This window comes from Physeter macrocephalus, chromosome 14 (genome assembly GCF_002837175.3).
Source record: "Physeter macrocephalus isolate SW-GA chromosome 14, ASM283717v5, whole genome shotgun sequence".
In the NCBI taxonomy this organism is placed as follows: Eukaryota; Metazoa; Chordata; class Mammalia; order Artiodactyla; family Physeteridae; genus Physeter; species Physeter macrocephalus.
The window spans coordinates 85,634,521-85,651,520 of NC_041227.1; the positions used below are offsets into that span (position 1 = coordinate 85,634,521).

Here is a 17,000-nt window from a genome sequence, read left to right on the forward strand (position 1 = left end):
CCCGTTGCGGAGCACAGGCTCCGGACGTGCAGGCTCAGCGGCCATGGCTCACGGGCCCAGTTGCTCCGCGGCATGCGGGATCTTCCCGGACCGGGGCACGAACCCGCGTCCCCTGCATCGGCAGGCGGACTCTCAACCACTGCGCCACCAGGGAAGCCCTGTGTTACTAATTTTATTGTGTGTGCATTTAAAGCCTCACAGTTCAGGTTTGTAAGTAGGACCACACTGGGCCCTGGCTTTGGGATGTTTGAAAAGCCTCTTAGGCCTCTCCCATCTCGGTTTCATGGAGGTTAAAGACAATGAGCCTTGGACTAGGGAAGGGATTTTCAAACTCTGTTTGAAGAGGACCAGCGCTCTGGGGAGGACAATCAGGGTCATCTAGGAGGGATGAGGGGAGCCGAGTGAATGGGACAGAGGACCCCAACCCTGTTCCAGTCAGTGTATATATATATATTTTTTTTTTCCATAAATTTAAATTATTTATTTATTTATTTATTTTTGGCTGCGTTGGGTCTTTGTTGCTGTGCGCGGGCTTTCTCTAGTTGCGGCGAGCGGGGGCGACTCTTCGTTGCGGTGTGCGGGCTTCTCATTGAGGTGGCTTCTCCTGCTGCAGAGCACGGGCTCTAGGCGTGCAGGCTTCAGGATTTGTGGCTCGCGGGCTCAGTAGTTGTGGCTCACGGGCTCAGTAGTTGCGGCTCGCGGGCTCTAGAGCGCAGGCCCGGTAGTTGCGGCGCACGGGCTTAGTTGCTCCGCGGCATGTGGGATCTTCCCGGACCAGGGCTCGAACCCGTGTCCCCTGCCTTGACAGGCGGATTCTCAACCACTGAGCCACCAGGGTAGTGTATATATATATATATATATATACACAGACACAATATCTTTAACTATTAAAAAACATTGAAAATCCGAAAATTAGATGATCTCCAATGACTATTGGCTTTGCTTCCCTCCATTCTACCCCCCTTCCTTCCTCCTTTCCTCTTTCCTTCCACTTCAAAAAATTCAAACGATAGAATGAAGACATAAAGAGCCCTCTTGTGGAACATAACTAGTTTCACCCTGACTTATACTATCTGTGTCTCTTGTCACCTTTTCCCCTGAAGTCGCGAGTCTCCGTGAAGGACGGTCTTGCTCACCGTGCCCCCCACGGCACCTGGCACATACCGCCCTGCAGAGAGTCAAGTTCATCATGAAATGTGTTGAGTCAGATTGAGTTGAAAGGACCCTGAGACTCTGTGGGCTCCTGTTCCCTCCTCTGGAGCGGCTGCTTTTACACACGTACCCCCGGGGGCGCTGAGTAAACAGACTGCATGTTTCATGTCTGGGTTGATGAGGCTACCGTCTCAGCCCCCAGCCTCTCAGCAGGTGCAGAGGCTTGTCTGGGTCTGGCTTCCCCAGAAGCACTAAGTCATCGAAGTCTAGGGGCTGGGCCTGCAGGGTGCACCTGCTGCAGCTCTGACATTTTTCCACAGCAGAATCGACACCCTTGGGAAGCCTGGAGGGGAGATGGCTAAAGAGTCAGGAAAACTGACGATGTTTAAGCAACCCTTCTCATTTTGCTGAATTAAAAAGAAATATCATTGCATGACTCTTAGGACTTTCCCCCAGCAATTATCTTAATCATACAATGGGCTATGGATGCAAAATTTTTGTCAAGCAGTATTTCGTTAATATGTACACTATTTGATTCTGAAAATCCTGGAGAACAAAATATTATATCTTCATTGGACTCGACTCTACAAACGGACGTTCAATTTGCATGACTTACATAAGGGTGTTATGTAAAAATGTACCTTCGGGTTCATTCCTACTTTTATTACGTGTTTCACTGATTCCCTGAAATTTAACCCCAGCAACCTAACAACAAAAGTTTATTCTCATCCAAAAGCCAGCTGCAAGATCCAGGCGTGGATTATTTAAGCACGTAGGTTAAACTTTAAATCGGCTGTGAACAGCTTGAGGGGATGCAAAGGTACCAGGCCTCTCTACTCCAATTGCCCTTCCAGAATTAAGGGAAATAAACACCGGTGAAGGAACAGATTATTTTAATCCCACTGAAACTGATGTGCTCATCTTATATTTGAGGGCACGTGGTAGAGACTGTGGCCTACTGAGAGGATCCTGGTGGATCTACACTTGTCTACACTCCATTCTTAGTGAATCGTTCTTCTAGACGTGGTTAAACAAATTCGATTCTACGTGTTTGCAACAGGATTCTGAAAAAGACTGGCCTGCTCACATTTGAGTGCCAATGTATTTATCTGTCTTGAAGTCTGCAGACTCTTGGTCTTTCCTGTGTTTTAGCACCTGCCCTGCTGGGCTGACTGAGATGAAACAGGCCACACAGACTTGTACCTTTGGTTTCTCATCCTAACTGTACATTTTATTGAAGCAGCCTTTCAACTGCAAGGTGATATCTTTCTTCTGTGCTTTAGCAAACCTCTAAAAAAGTTGTTCTGCCATAAGGTCACCTGCTGTTTATTCTTTGTAGGGCTTAGCCATGAACAAAGAACTTCACCTGAATTACCAAAGGAAAGGGACTTAACTATTCTTAGTTCTGTTCTGGTTCTGAAGCACGGACAAACACTTAAATTGCTTGGACCTTGGATCACAGGGCACCAAGGTTACTACCCGCAGGACATTAATCAAGGGCACATGCTTGCTTGTTGCATGCTTAACCCTGAAGCCACAGTCATGACAAGGACCTGGATTTCTGCAGGAGTCATTACGGATATTGACTTTTAAATTTTGCTGGGGTGAGAAGTTAGAAAGTGTCACCTAAAGGAGCTTACATGGTGATTCCATTTATCCAGTACTTTTCCTTTTTCTATAGCTAACCAAAAATTAGCTTCAATTGCTAAACTGGCAGGAAATTTCAAACGTATCTTCTAAAAGATATGCTAATCCTTCTTCTTTGACCCAAATGATGGCCAGTAATTCAATGTTATACCATTTACACTAGAATGGTATTGCTGCCCATTATTCCAGAAAGGAAGCACTGGACAATATTCAATTACTTGAGGACTCAAGTACCCAAACAGAAGTGAAACCGAGGAGGTGAGAAAAAGATGATGTGATTGATGCTTCTGGAAAGAAGAGTGATTAGATCCAATTCTAAAAGTAGGAGAGAGGGATGGATGCCCATAGAATTGTGTTTGTCCTGTAAACAAACCACCACATTGGAATTTTAGGTACAACCTATATGATTAAAGGGAAGCCCTTACAGGTGAGTAGCATTTGGGGCTAAGCCTCCAAGGTCTGGGATTCCTGCTGACACAGAGTCTGTGAGGATCTGGGGAGACTGATCCATGGAATTAGACTATGACCTCTAAGGTGCTTTCCAGCTCCCAAGCTGCATGGTCCCATGGTACAGATCAGTCAATAAGAGATGCAGCTACTCACGTGGTATGATGCCTTGGTTAGCCAGCTGTTCTTGGGTCCTTCTCTGTTGCAGCCGTAACTGTAAAACTTAGAAAAGCAAGTGTTAGTTTGTGAGTTGGGCTAAGACTGATTGCAATCACTTCTATTTGCCTTGTACTTTTTTTTTTTTTTTTGCATCACTCTTCTTGCGTTATTTCTAGAACAGTTCTGAAAGTCTGCGTGAAGGACACTTGCGTGTTTGTTGTAGACGTGGAGAAGGAAGGATGAGAGAAGCTGAGGGGGTTGCAGGGTTTTGCAGCAAGTGGGTAACAACCAGAGACTAGAAGACTTGTCTCGTCTGTGAAGTGTATGTTACTTTCACAGCACCATGCTCTGTCTTCCCCTGCTTTTACCACCTGGGAGGTGAATACCATCAAGCACTGCTGGGAACTTGGCCATGATTTCAAAAGAGGAGATGGAGTAAAGGAAGCTTGGCCTCTCCAGTCTCACCTGGGTTCAAATCCCATCTCTAGCCCCTTCCTATGTGGGTAACTGGGCAAGTTGTTCAACCTCTCTGACCCTCAGAGTGTTTTCATTTGTAACTGGGAACAATGCCTGCCTTACAGGATTGTTATACAGTTTGATTAAACTGTGTATGCAGACTGCTTAGCAGGGTGCCTGGCAGCTAAGTCATCAATAAATGGTAGTATTATGAGAGTTTGGAATCCACCTGGAAATTCAGAGTAGGGCTATTGGAGTCATGCTTTACTTAGAAAAATTAAAACATTGTAATCTGTCCAAACTATAAATTATAAAACTTTGTTACTATCCCTAGCACAGACTATATAATTATACGTATTTATACATGTAAGTACTTATATATATGATATATATATTATGAGTATAGTATTTATGATTTTCTCATTCTCTTCACCCCTTTCCTCCTAAAAAAATACCCATCTTTGGACATTTACATTTTCTCAGGGAGATTCTGAGTTCACCATCTTGGTTCCTGGGTTTAAGTTGCTCAGCATAAGAATAGAAAGAGCAGAAATTTTCAAGGAGAGGGATTGGTTTAATCACCTTATAATGAAAAGAGAGACTAAGCATTGCTTTTATGAAGATAAAATTAGAATGGAGAGAAGAGAAGCAAAAATGAAAAGGATATATGGGCTGATGTTCAAGTTAATTTAGTATTTCAGAGTGAGGCTTCAGAGCAAATGCAGTCATAAGATATACTGAGAGAGTGATGGAGAAAGACAATTTTAAAAAGTGTTGCTGTGGGTTTTGAATTGGCTTCTCATCAAACTTCTTTGGGAGAGACCAATGTTGCTGAAATACTTTTAATTACTTTTGGTGGCTAGACTGTGCTTCACTGAATAGCCTCATATGACTCCATCTTAGGACTGGACAACAAAGAGGACTAAATTATTTTACTTTGTGGATAAATGAAAACGACATGAGCGTTTATCATTCAAGCCCTCCTTCAGACCAACCCTCTTACTGATAAAAACCGTAAACTCTGAACATAATGTGAAAAATAACTACGTGAGGATTCTGAATAGTGACAAAATCAGGCAGAATGTAGGGAGGAGTTGAAACTTGGAGAGGTGGCTTACATGGGGGTGAGTTTCTCATTTTGGGGTGGGAGGCTTTGCCTTGAGGGTGGCCTGTAGTCATAAAGTGGCAAGTCATAGGTAGTTAAAACTCCAATAGAAAACCTGCTCATCTTTCTGGCCAGAGGAATCAGGAAAAGGTGCCCAGACAACCAAGGCTGCCCACCAGGGAGTAAGGGGGAAATCAGCAAGGTGGGGAGCTGGAGAAGGAGGAGGTTCCCTAATTCCCTGCGTGAATCTCTGCAAGTTTCAGGTTGATCCACTAATGATGTTTCCATGGGGCAGATTCAAAGCAGCACAGCAAAGGTTTAAAATTAAACTGGAATTTGAACATCTGTGCACACAGGCAAGAGAGAGCTTAAAGTGGGACTCTACCTGGGTTAACTGTGTGCTAAAACAAAAACATCAGCATTCTCCTGAGGACCGTAGGAGTCTATGTATAAGACTCACAATGTCCAGGATGCAATGCACAATTACTCTACACACAAAGAATTAGGAAAATGTGACCCACTCTAAATGGAAAAGACAATAATGAGATGCTAACCTTGAGCTGACCCAGATGTTGGAATTATCAGACAAGGACTTTAGTTATTTTCAACTATGCTCAATGAAGTAAAAGAAAACATACTTGAAATGAATGTAAAGACAGGAAGTCTCACCAAGAAAATAGAACACATAAAAAGGAATCAAATGGAAATACGAAACTTAACAGTAGAATATCTGAAATACAAAATTCACCGAAAGGCCTGAAAAAAGAATGAATATCAGAGTAATTAATCGGTATACTTGAACACAGAGCAAACTGAAGAAGAGAGAGGGAAATGATGGAAAAAGTGGACAGAGCCTCCGGTACCTGTGCCACAATATCAAAAAGTCTAATATCAGCTAATTAGAGTCCTAGAAAGAGAGCAGAAAAATAAATAATTGCCAAAACTCCCTAAATTCGGTGAAAAACAGAAATTTACAGATTCAGAAAGTTCAACAAACCCCAAACCAGATACAGTCACAGAAAACCACACTTAGATACATCATAATCCAATGGCTGAAAACCAAAGAGAAGGAGAAAATCTTGAAAGTAGCCAGGAAAAACAACACATTACATAAAGGGAAACATTGATTTAAATAACCACAGACTTCTCAGCAGAAATCATGGAGTCCAGAAAATAAAACAAAATGAAAACAAAACATGAAACTGTCAACCCAGAATAGAAAATATCCTCTAGGAATGAAGGTGAAATAAAGATATGTTCAGGTAAAAGGGAAACTGGATAATTTGTTGCCAGCAGACTTTACTACAATAAGGAAGTAAATTCCTTATTACTTACTACTATGCTTAAGGAAATTCTTCAGGCTGAAGGGGAATGATATCAGAAGGAAACCTGGATATTCAAGAATGATGAAAGCATATCAGAAATGGTAACTAGCTGGGTAAATTTTAAAGATTCTTTTTCTTCTTAAGTTTAAGAAATATAGGGCTTCCCTGGTGGCTCAGTGGTTGAGAGTCCGCCTGCCGATGCAGGGGACGCAGGTTCGTGCCCCCGTCCGGGAAGATCCCACATGCCGCGGAGCAGCTGGGCCCGTGAGCCATGGCCACTGAGCTTGCGCATCCGGAGCCTGTGCTCCGCAACGGGAGAGGCCATAACAGTGAGAGCCCGCATACCACAAAAAAAAAAAAAAAAAAAAAGTTTAAGAAATATATATGTTCTCTGTGTGTGTGTGTGTGTGTGTGTGTGTGTGTGTGTGTACAAAACTGTTTAGAGAAAAGTCATATCATTGTATACTTCACATGCAGTGGTATAATATTAACTATAGGTAGACTGTGAAAGGTTAATTATGTATATTCTCATCCTTAGAGCAACTAATAAAAATGCCAAGAGGTATAATTTAAAAGAATAGATAGATTAAAATGGAATGTTAAAAAATATTCAAATAATCCAAAACAAGGCAAGAAATGTGGAAAATAGAAACAAAAAGTAGAGGGACAAACAGAAAATGAGTAATAAAGTGGTAATCAATAATTACATTAAATATTAATGGGTTAAACACTCAAAAGGCAGATTATCAGGAGGGATTTTTAAAAAAGCAATATTCAATTATATGCTGTCTACAAGAGACACACTTTATACATAAAGACTCAGATTGGTTAAAAACAAACAGATGGAAAAAAGATACACCATACAAACAGTAATCATAAGAAGGTGGAATGGCTATATCAGTTAATATATACTTTAAGTCAAAGAGTATTAACAGAGATAAAGAAGGGACATTTCATAATTATAAAAAAGACAATTCATCAGGAAGACCTAGCAATTACAAATGGATAGGCATCTAATAAGAGCTTCAAATTACATGAAACAAAAATTCACAGAATTAAAGGGACAGACAATTTCAAAATCATGGTAGATTTTTAAGATCCCTCTCAACATTTGGTAGAACTAGATAAAAAATTACTAATGACATAGAGGACGTGAACAACAATATCAACCATCTTGATTTAATTTATATTTATAGAGCTCTACACCCACTAACTACAGAATAAACATTCTTTTCAAGTGCACATAGTACATTCATCAAGATATACTAGACCATAAAACAAGTTTCAATAAACTTAAAAAAAACGGAACTCATATAAAGTATTTCTCTGATCACATTGGAATTAATTAGAAATGGGAACCAATGTGCTATTTAGGAAAATACTAGGTGATAACTTCTAAATAATTCATAGGTCAAAAAATAAATCACAAGGGAAATTACAGATATTTTGAACTGAATGATAATGAATATACAACATATTACAATTTATGGGATGCAGATAAAGCAATGCTTAGAGGGAAACTTAGAGTCTTACGTGCTTCTGTTAGATTAGGAGAAAGATTTAAATAATCAATGACCTAAGTTTCTACCTTAGTGAGCTAAAAAACAAGTATACTCAAAGTAAGTAGAAGGAAGAGAAATAAAGATCAGAGAAGAAATCTTCAAAACAGAAAGCAGACAAGTACCAGAGAAAATTAACAAAGCCAAAGGCTGGTTCTTTGCCAAGACAACAAAACTGACAAAGCCTTCACTAGACTGACAAAAAAAAAAGAGAGAGAAAGGATAAATTTTACCAATATCAGGAATTACCACCCTAGACACTCGACATTAGAAAGGATAATAGGAAAATATAATTAACAAATTTGTGCCAATAAACTTGACAATTTAGATAAAATTTCTTGAAAACTACAACTTACCAAAATGGATACAAGAAGAACCATAAATCTGAATATGCTATATTTAATAAATAAATTACACTGATTACCAAAAAATTCCCCCCTCAAAAAAACCTCCAAGCCCAGATTGTTTTACTAGTAAATTCTATCAAAATATTGTGATTGGAATAAGTGATTTTGCAAGTTCTCCGTCAAATAACTTCCATATTCTATATATTACACCAAAAGTAAGTAAGAATCCTCGATTATTTTGTATTTATCATAGATCTTAATCCAATAAAGGGAAAAGTTTAGAGAGATATCCCATTACTAGCGTCAACCATTTTGAAGCCTGCTTCAGTTCTCTAGATATAAAGCTATTTTGACTTAGATTGACTGCATTAAAGTAATAGAAGTGAATGAAAGAGAAAAATATGAAAACACTTTTGAACAAAAAAAATTGGAAGAATTTGGTGATATGAAGGAAGAGAGAAATATATATATATATATATATATATATATATATATATATATATATATCCCCACATGTGAAATCTGACGTATGGGTTTGAGGCTAGATTATAACTTTAACTTATTCCAAATAGTTGGCAAACTACATATATCTCTGCCATTGATTAAAGAATTTTCCTTTGCTCACTGATTTGTAATGTTGCTTTCATCATTTATCAGAGTTCTAATATAAGCCATGATCTGTTTCTAGGTGCTAAGTTCTAATTTATACTAATTTACACTTCTTATCCTTTTCTCTCCTCTTAGCAGCAAAAGTAGTAAATGTTTTCTGTTTCAAGATGGCAGACAGAGTACACAACTGATTGCTATAAATAACAGAAATGATAGTTTAAAAAATCTATACCTTCACAGGGAAAGAAAAAGGGGATTCCTCAGTGGACTGGAACTGTAAGTAATCTCTGAGACATAAAATGAATATGGAATTGATTGGATTGGGAAACTCATCCCAAGACATACACAAGTGAGTGACTGAAAGCCATGCCAAGAATCCTCCTTGCCTTGGAGCAGGAGGGAGTCTAAGGCTCAATGTAACAGGATTGTTAATTGGGGTACCAAAGCTAGAGGTCTGCCCCTACTATGTCCTGTACCCCTCCATACACTGGATCGGGCATTGGTTATGTGGGACGAAACTGTCTCCAGGTGGGAGCAGTAAACAAGTCATCTTGGGAGACACAGTGGTGGGCTTCAGACTGTGAAGCAACATGTCTTTTCCCCACAGACTGTGCTCACCTGTGCATCAGACAGTCTAACAGGTATCCACAGGGCATACATGAGGGTACAATCAAGAATCACCTAACCTGGGAGGAATCTCAGCACCGTGAAAGATAGGCTCCAAACTTCAACAAAACAGTGTGAACAAACGGAGCAGGTATTTCTCAGAGACAGGCAAGATAATTTTCATTAATTAAAATTAAAATAAAATAAAATAACCACTTCATACCCATTAGGATGGCTACTGTTTAAAAAAATGGGAGTTAACAAGTGTTGATGAGGGTGTGACGAAACTGCACTGCTGCTGAGAACGTAGAATAGTTTAGCTACTATAGAAACCAGTATGGTGGCTCCTCAAAAAATTAAAATAGAACTACCATATGATCCAGCAATTCCACTTCTGAGTATATGTCCAAAAGAAGTGAAAGCAGAGACTAGAAGAGATACTTGTACACCCACGTTCATAGCAGCATTATTCACCGTAACCAAAAGGGGGAAATAACCCAAGTGTCCACCAGTGAATGAATGGACAAACAAAATGTTGTGTAGACATACAGTAGGATATTATTCAGCCTTAACAAGGAAAGAGATTCTGACACATGCTACAATGTTGATGAACCTTGAGGACATTATGCTGAGTAAAATAAACTAGTCACTAAAGGACAAATACTGCATGATTCCACTGATATGAAGTCCCTAGAGTAGTCAAATCCATAGAGACAGAGAAAACAATGGTGATTGCCAGGGCAGGAGGGGACCAGGCCATGGGGAGTTATTGTTTTAATGAGTATTGAGTTTCAGTTTTGCAAGATGATAAAGATCTGAAGATGGATGGTGATGATGTTGTAAAACCATGTGACTGTATTTAATACCACTGACTGTACACTTAAAAATGATTAAAATGTAAATTTTATGTTTTACTACAATCAAAAAAATAAAATTAAAAAATAAACCAAAGGTCAAAGTATAACTTAGTTCATTAAAATAAACACACTCAAGTGGATGGCTGAATGAATACAGTTAAAAATAAATCAGTAAACTGGATGTTTGAGCCATTCTCTTAGAATGTAACATAGAGGGATAAAGGGTGGATAGCAAAAGCAATATGAACTCAATGTAGAAACACTGCAAGATACAGAAAGGCTTCCAGGAAAAAAAATACTCATCCCTGAACTAGAGATAACTATTATTAATATTTGATTCATGTACTTGAGGTCCTTTTCCCTATATGTTTATGTGGGATCATATAGTAAGTTTTCCTTCATTAGCTGCTCTTTTTAGTAATGTATCACAAATATATTCCTATGCCATTGAATACCCTTCAAAAGAGACAATTTTATAAGCTGCATAGTATTTCATTTTCTGATTATTCCATAAGTGATTGAACGAAATGCCTGTTATTGAATAATTAGTTTGTTTCCCATATCTTACCATGTAAAACAGAAGCAGACATTTTTTGTAGTTAATTTGGGGCCACGTCCTCAAGATATTACTTTGGGATACACTCTTAGAAGTGGAATTGTTTGCAGGCTTTTGGTCCATAAAGCAAATAGCTCTCTTGAGGTGTGATTCTGATGTCCTTCTCACTAGCTAAGTAAAGCACGGCAGGGTTGTCCAGCACCCTTGGCTTTGCTGCTCTTATCACTCGGAAGCTGCTGTAATCCTTCTCTCCAGTGAAGCTGGTGGCCTGGTTACCAGTTCAGTGCTCCAAGCCTACAGGGAGAGGCCAGACGGCCAAGGGCAGGATGATCTTGGCAGTGGCATTTGTCCCTGGGAGGCTTCTTCTCCAGGTTTGACAAAGCTCCGATGCTATAGAGGTGGAGACTGAATGACCACATCCCTTTCCATGCCTGCTTCCTGCTGCATGTGGGAGACCCCTGATATTGGGGCAGAAACCGTACCACTACTGGCCTTTCCCTCTGGGCACAGCTGTCCTCAGCTATTGTCTGGCCTCCATCCCTGACTGTCTCTCTGTGCTTTACTGACCAGCACTGCCCTCCCTGCTTTCAGCCTGCTGTGGCCATTCGTGTCCCCAGAGCTCTTGGCAAACCTCCACTGCTCCACTGTAGCTAAAAATACTCTGAGCAAAGGGTTGCTTTTCAGCCCAAACCTTCCCCCACTCCCAGTTCCAACTACCTACAAATTACGGGTATCCATGGAGCTTCCTCTTCGCTTCTTTTGAGGCCATATGGTTATCTTTGGGAGGTGAAAGGGAGTGAGTTCTTGGTGTCTTTTCCATGTCATCCCAATATGTTCCCTTACGGTTCTGGCATTTGGGTGTCAGCCTGTCTTAGCTTTCAGAAACAAAGCAATTTTTTTTCCCTCTATTTTTGGGTTCGTTTGGGCATCGTTGCCAGAATTAAGAGTCACATGTTTGCACTCAGGTTGCTTCTTTTTTAAAAAATTAAGTTTTTTATTAAAAAAATCAAAATCATTACAATGTTATATTTAAGGACAAAAAGAGACAGTAAAAACCAATGTGATATTTCCCCTGAATGTTAAAATAAAAACGTGATAATTATTGTGACCAATTACACAATAATTGTTAGGCAATATTTATATCATTCTAGAAATTTCCATAACTTGCCTAGGAACCAATAAGAAGATTTGAGAAAATATTAAGGTTAAAACAAAAAGGAATCCTCAGTACATGCTGTTCTTTACTACACAATATTTACATTAGTGATTTTTATCTAATCATAAAAATATCAGCTCTACCATATTAAATTCTCTTCAAGACTGACAATTAGTCCAATTTGGTTTTCCTGGTACAAACGCAGGTATTTATTCTAATCAAGTTGTTTCTTTATTCATAAGTTCTGGGCTCTCAATTCTGATTTTCTCATCTGTCTGGGGCTTTTGTTGCCTCAGTACTACACTATTTGAATTATTCTAGATTTATGATAGATTTTCATGCCTGATACGGAGGATCTTACATCACCCTTCTTTTATAAATGTATCTTGACTACTCTAGCCTGCTTTTCCCCCAAAATGAATTTCAGGATGTGAGTAGCAAGCTCCATCATCACCCCAAGAACCTACCTCCCCAGAAGCAGGAGGAATATGTTCCTTTAATATTCTGTAATCACAAGTGTGAACCCTATCCAGGTAGGGAAGCATCATCCTGTTTAAGATTATGAAAGAATATATAGAAACCTCTGGATCAAGTATAGTGCAGGACCAGGACTAGGTTCCCTGCATGCAGCTGGGGCTGAGACTGGATACCCAACCCAAGAATGGGAGCTAGAAGTACTATACGCAATAGCCAAGACATGGAAACAACCTAAATGTCCATCGACAGGTGAATGGATAAAGATGTGGTATATACAGACAATGGAATATTATTCAGCCATAAAAAAAGAATGAAATAATGCCATTTGCAGCAACATGGATGGACTTAGAGAGTATCACACTAAGTGAAGTACGTCAGAAAGAGAAAGACAAATACCATATGATACCACTTATGTGTGGGATCGAAAATATGACACAAATGAATCCATCTACAAAAGAGAGATAGACTCCCAGACAGAGAAGAGACTTGTGGTTGCCAAGGGGGAGGTGGGTAGGGCACAGAAGGATTGGGGGTTTGGGATTAGCAGATGCAAACTATTATATATAGAATGAATTAACAACAAGGTCCTCCTGTAGACCACAGGGAACTAGATTCAATATCCTGTGATAAACCATAATGGAAAAGAATCTGAAAAAAAATGTATATATAGATGTCTAGCTGAATCACTTGCCTGTACAGCAGAAATAAACACAACATTGTAAATCAACTATACCTCAATAAAGTAAATTAAAAAAAAAAAAGGATGGGAGCTAGAATATCTCTACAACACCACTGGGTTGCAACCAGAACATGTCAGTTGCCTGTGCCCAGCAGAGGAAGCAGGGCCAGTCAGGATGGGAAGGACCAGGTACAACTGTGCACGTCTCTCAAGAGTTTCAGGTTAAAGAGGAGGGTGATATCGGGATTGATGGACACTGTGACATTTCTCTTGTCACATAGACAACTACCTCTGCCACATGCCCAGACAGACCTTTCCTGATGCAAAAGGGAAGCAATATGACGGAGCAAGGGTGGGAATGGAAAACAGAGACTCAACTTTGATTCCACCAAGCCGCGTGACCTTGAGTAAGTCACTCTGTCTACGAGTCCTAGCCTTCTCTGTGTATAGCAACAGTGTCAATAACAAATCAGAATAACCAATTGCACAGGATTATTGGGATGGAGTGAACGAGTTTAACCACTTTCTAAACTATACAAGGCTGTCAAATACCTTTCTGTTTTATACTGCTGATAGCTGCTTCAGGAGAAAGCCCAACTGCTGGGTTCTGCTTACAGAATTTGAAGAGAAGGAGCTTCAACTTGTAGTGGAAGCACTAAAGTATAAGTTTTAAAAAATCTTTGCTGCCTTTACATATTGGCCAAGTTCAGGGCTAGCAGCTGCTGGGGGCAGGTGATGCAAATTGTAAAGGAGGGATTTGTTGGAAGAAGGGACCAGAGAGACAGAGGTTATACAGTACGGAGAGTGAAGTGGGAAAGGCAGAGGACAGAAAAAGGAATGAATAGTAGAAGCTGAATCAGTAACTCAGCACAGATCAATTCTTCCAACTTCCCGTTCACTGTTTCTCCCTGTCTCTCTGGCATTGGTAGAACCGAAAAGTGCCAGTCTCTCGGACAGATGTTTTTATATAAATCATCTCATTGAAACCTCCCATTAATCCTGTAGTTGTATGAATCCTGATCCCTATGTTATAACTCATAAGGCCCGGAGGGTGTAAATAGCTCATCCAAGGCCACAGACTTCCGAAGCAAGGACAGCGAACTTCAAACCCATGACTTTGGACTTTAAAGTTTTGCCTCATGGGTGCAAATTCCGAATGGAACCATTTGGATGATAAAATGGTAACTTCTGCCATGTTAAACCTTATGTTTTAATGTATTTCTTCCATTGGAAGGGTTCCTTTCAAATGAAGAATCAGTAGCCACTAGAAAACGAGGCATGTTTTATGCTCCCTGCCTCTTTGGTAACCCAACGTAAGGGACCCTCAGCTCAGCATTACTCTCCGTAGTGTTTCCATAGCAACAGTTATGTAGAGTACCATTCTCACCAACACAGGTGATGGGCTCAGTGGAGTCTCCAGTTAGGATGAGGCTCCTGAATGATCCCAGACTCTGACGGCATCACACAGAGTTGTTGCCATGGTTTTGGTGAGAAGTATTGCTTTTCTGAGGATTGCAAAACACTCTGTGTTCCAACCCCATACTGCTCATTCCTGACAGAGTGGAAAATGCGTCTCCTTGGCTGAAATGTTCCTCTTGAGTCCAGCCCAAAGATGACATTTTTAGGAAAGTTTGAGAAGAATCCTGGGTCTGTTACTGAGTCACGATAGAGTAGAAATGGATCTTTTCTATTTAAAGAGTTTTGTGCTACTGTTTGAAAATGTCACATTGCTAGGGAACAGTGGAAATGGAAAACTTTCCATTTGCCATCAACAAAGGAAGATCATTACTGAATGTGAGACAGAGGAGTTGAAGAGAAGTTCTGTTACCTGTCTGACCAAAATAGAAGGAGGCTGATGGGAATGTGATTTAATAATATCGCTCTGAATAAGCCTGGTGCCCTAAAAAGGGCTCACTTATCTGGAATACAGCACATGTAATTCTAGAACCCCCTCTGCTCCTACGTAGTTGTTACTTTAGACTGGTCCCAGAATCTCTCTGGATCTCAGTTTAACATAAAGCAACAGAAGAGATTAGATTAGCTTAGATCAGGATTTTCCCAATTTATCTCATATCAAGAGTCACCTGGGACTTGGAAAAAAACATTTCTTTGGGATCTTTCCTTGGAGACTACAGTCCAATAGTTTTAGTGTATATTGGAAGTATATTTTAACAAACATTTCAGGAAATTCTGAGGAAAAAAGTAGGTTTGAGAAATAGAAATAAGCAAATATATTATGTGAAGAAATGAGACCATGTTTATATACTGCTTTGTGCCTTGCTTTTTCACTGGTAATATATTGTCACTTTTTGTGTGGGTGTGTATATGTAGACTCTCATTTTTAATAGCCACATAGTGTTTTGTCATGTTTTACTATCTGTTTAACAAACCCCCTTTTATTGTACATTTAATTTTTTTTTCCAGAAATGATGTATCACTTTGTACTCCTACTGGAACTTGTGGAGGGTTCGCATTTCACTACACCCTTATTAACCGTGCTATTAAAGAGGAGAAAAGTTTTGCTAATTTGATAAGTAATGATGGTATCCGTTATTCTTTCTAATCAGTCAGACACATTTTCATAGATTTGTTGATTATTAGTATCTTTTCTTTTGCGAGTGGCCTGATAATATTCTTTGCAAAGTTTTCCATTGGGATTATATTTTCTTATAGGTCTGGGAGAGCTATTTATATCTGAAGCACATTAAACATAGTCATATATGTTGTAAATTTCCTCTGATCTTTTATTTCCAATCAATTTTGTTTGTGATGATTTTTGGCATTTAACATTTCTATATGCAATCCTTTTAAAACTCTTTTATGATTTGTATCTTTGGTGTATACTTAGAAAAATCTCCTTCATCTCCAGATTAGATATTGACTTAAATGTTCTTATACTTTTATGGTTTTGGTTTTTGTATCTGACTTTGCAATGCACCTGGAATTAATTTTAGTATATAGTATTAAAAAAGGCTTTCATTATTTTTTCAAATTGTTAACTAATTATTCTAACATAATTAATTTCTAATTAAATGGATTTTAGATATAGATTCTGTCATATAATACTTATATACATTACTTCTATACCCTTGAATCCTTTTCTACCCTTTCTTTATTTTCTGACCTCGATACTTTGTTTTGTTGGCAGGCTGGGTTTATCCTTGACTTAAATATACATTTTGTACGGTGTGGGAGTCGAATCTGAAATACCCTCAGCCCTCCAGTTACACAATCCTGTTTAGATGATCAAAACCAAGCCCTCAGAATGATTTCTAAGTAATTACAAGGTTTCAAGGGACCAAATGGTAGAAAGTAGCCTCTATTCACACCAGCAAGAGAGGTGACATATCAAGTTAAGATAGTGCCATGTATTCATGGAAATGTTTGTATACGACAGGTAGGAAAAGTTGAATCCGATGAAATCTGAGTCTGAATCAGTTCTGAATGTACTGAGGATTTTCGGGAAAAAGGGAGCAGACAGAAGAAGAGAAAGCAAGGATGGGATAAAGGTAAAAGGAGGAAGTAACAAAAAGAAAGACAGTAGGAAAAAGGTTTCGTTTTTTTTCACTGTAAGAAGAACATTTGTGTGTGTATGAATATTCCAGTGAAGGCTATTAGTTCATATGTATGTATTGGAAAATAAAAGATGAGTTAAATCAAGGGTGAGTTTCTGCTCCAGGAAGGAAACCAGAGATGGGCCTAGTGTCTTGGTACAACTATGGATTTGTAAGGCTTCCACCCAGATCATGAGCTGCCTCCCTGGGCCCAGTGTGGAGGTGATTCTAATTCTGAATGAGGTGGAGGGAGAGGGGAAGGATGGAAGGAAGGAAGGGAGGGAGGGAGGGAGGGAGGGAGGGAGGAAG

The 17,000-nt window shown here is 39.5% G+C and overlaps 1 protein-coding gene across 3 annotated transcripts in view; it reads right to left on the reverse strand.

Annotated features, from left to right (window-relative positions):
- Positions 1 to 17,000, reverse strand: part of MYOCD (myocardin) — a 94,097-nt gene that overhangs the window by 55,928 nt on the left and 21,169 nt on the right. For all 3 annotated transcript variants that reach the window (XR_003682930.2, XM_007104503.4, XM_007104502.4), the window contains exon 2: positions 3,403 to 3,468. Coding sequence is in view for 2 of the 3 variants with exons in the window: in XM_007104503.4 (XP_007104565.2) it covers positions 3,403 to 3,468 (66 nt within the window). In the remaining variant the exon portion in view is untranslated. The remainder of the gene's footprint in view (positions 1 to 3,402; positions 3,469 to 17,000) is intronic.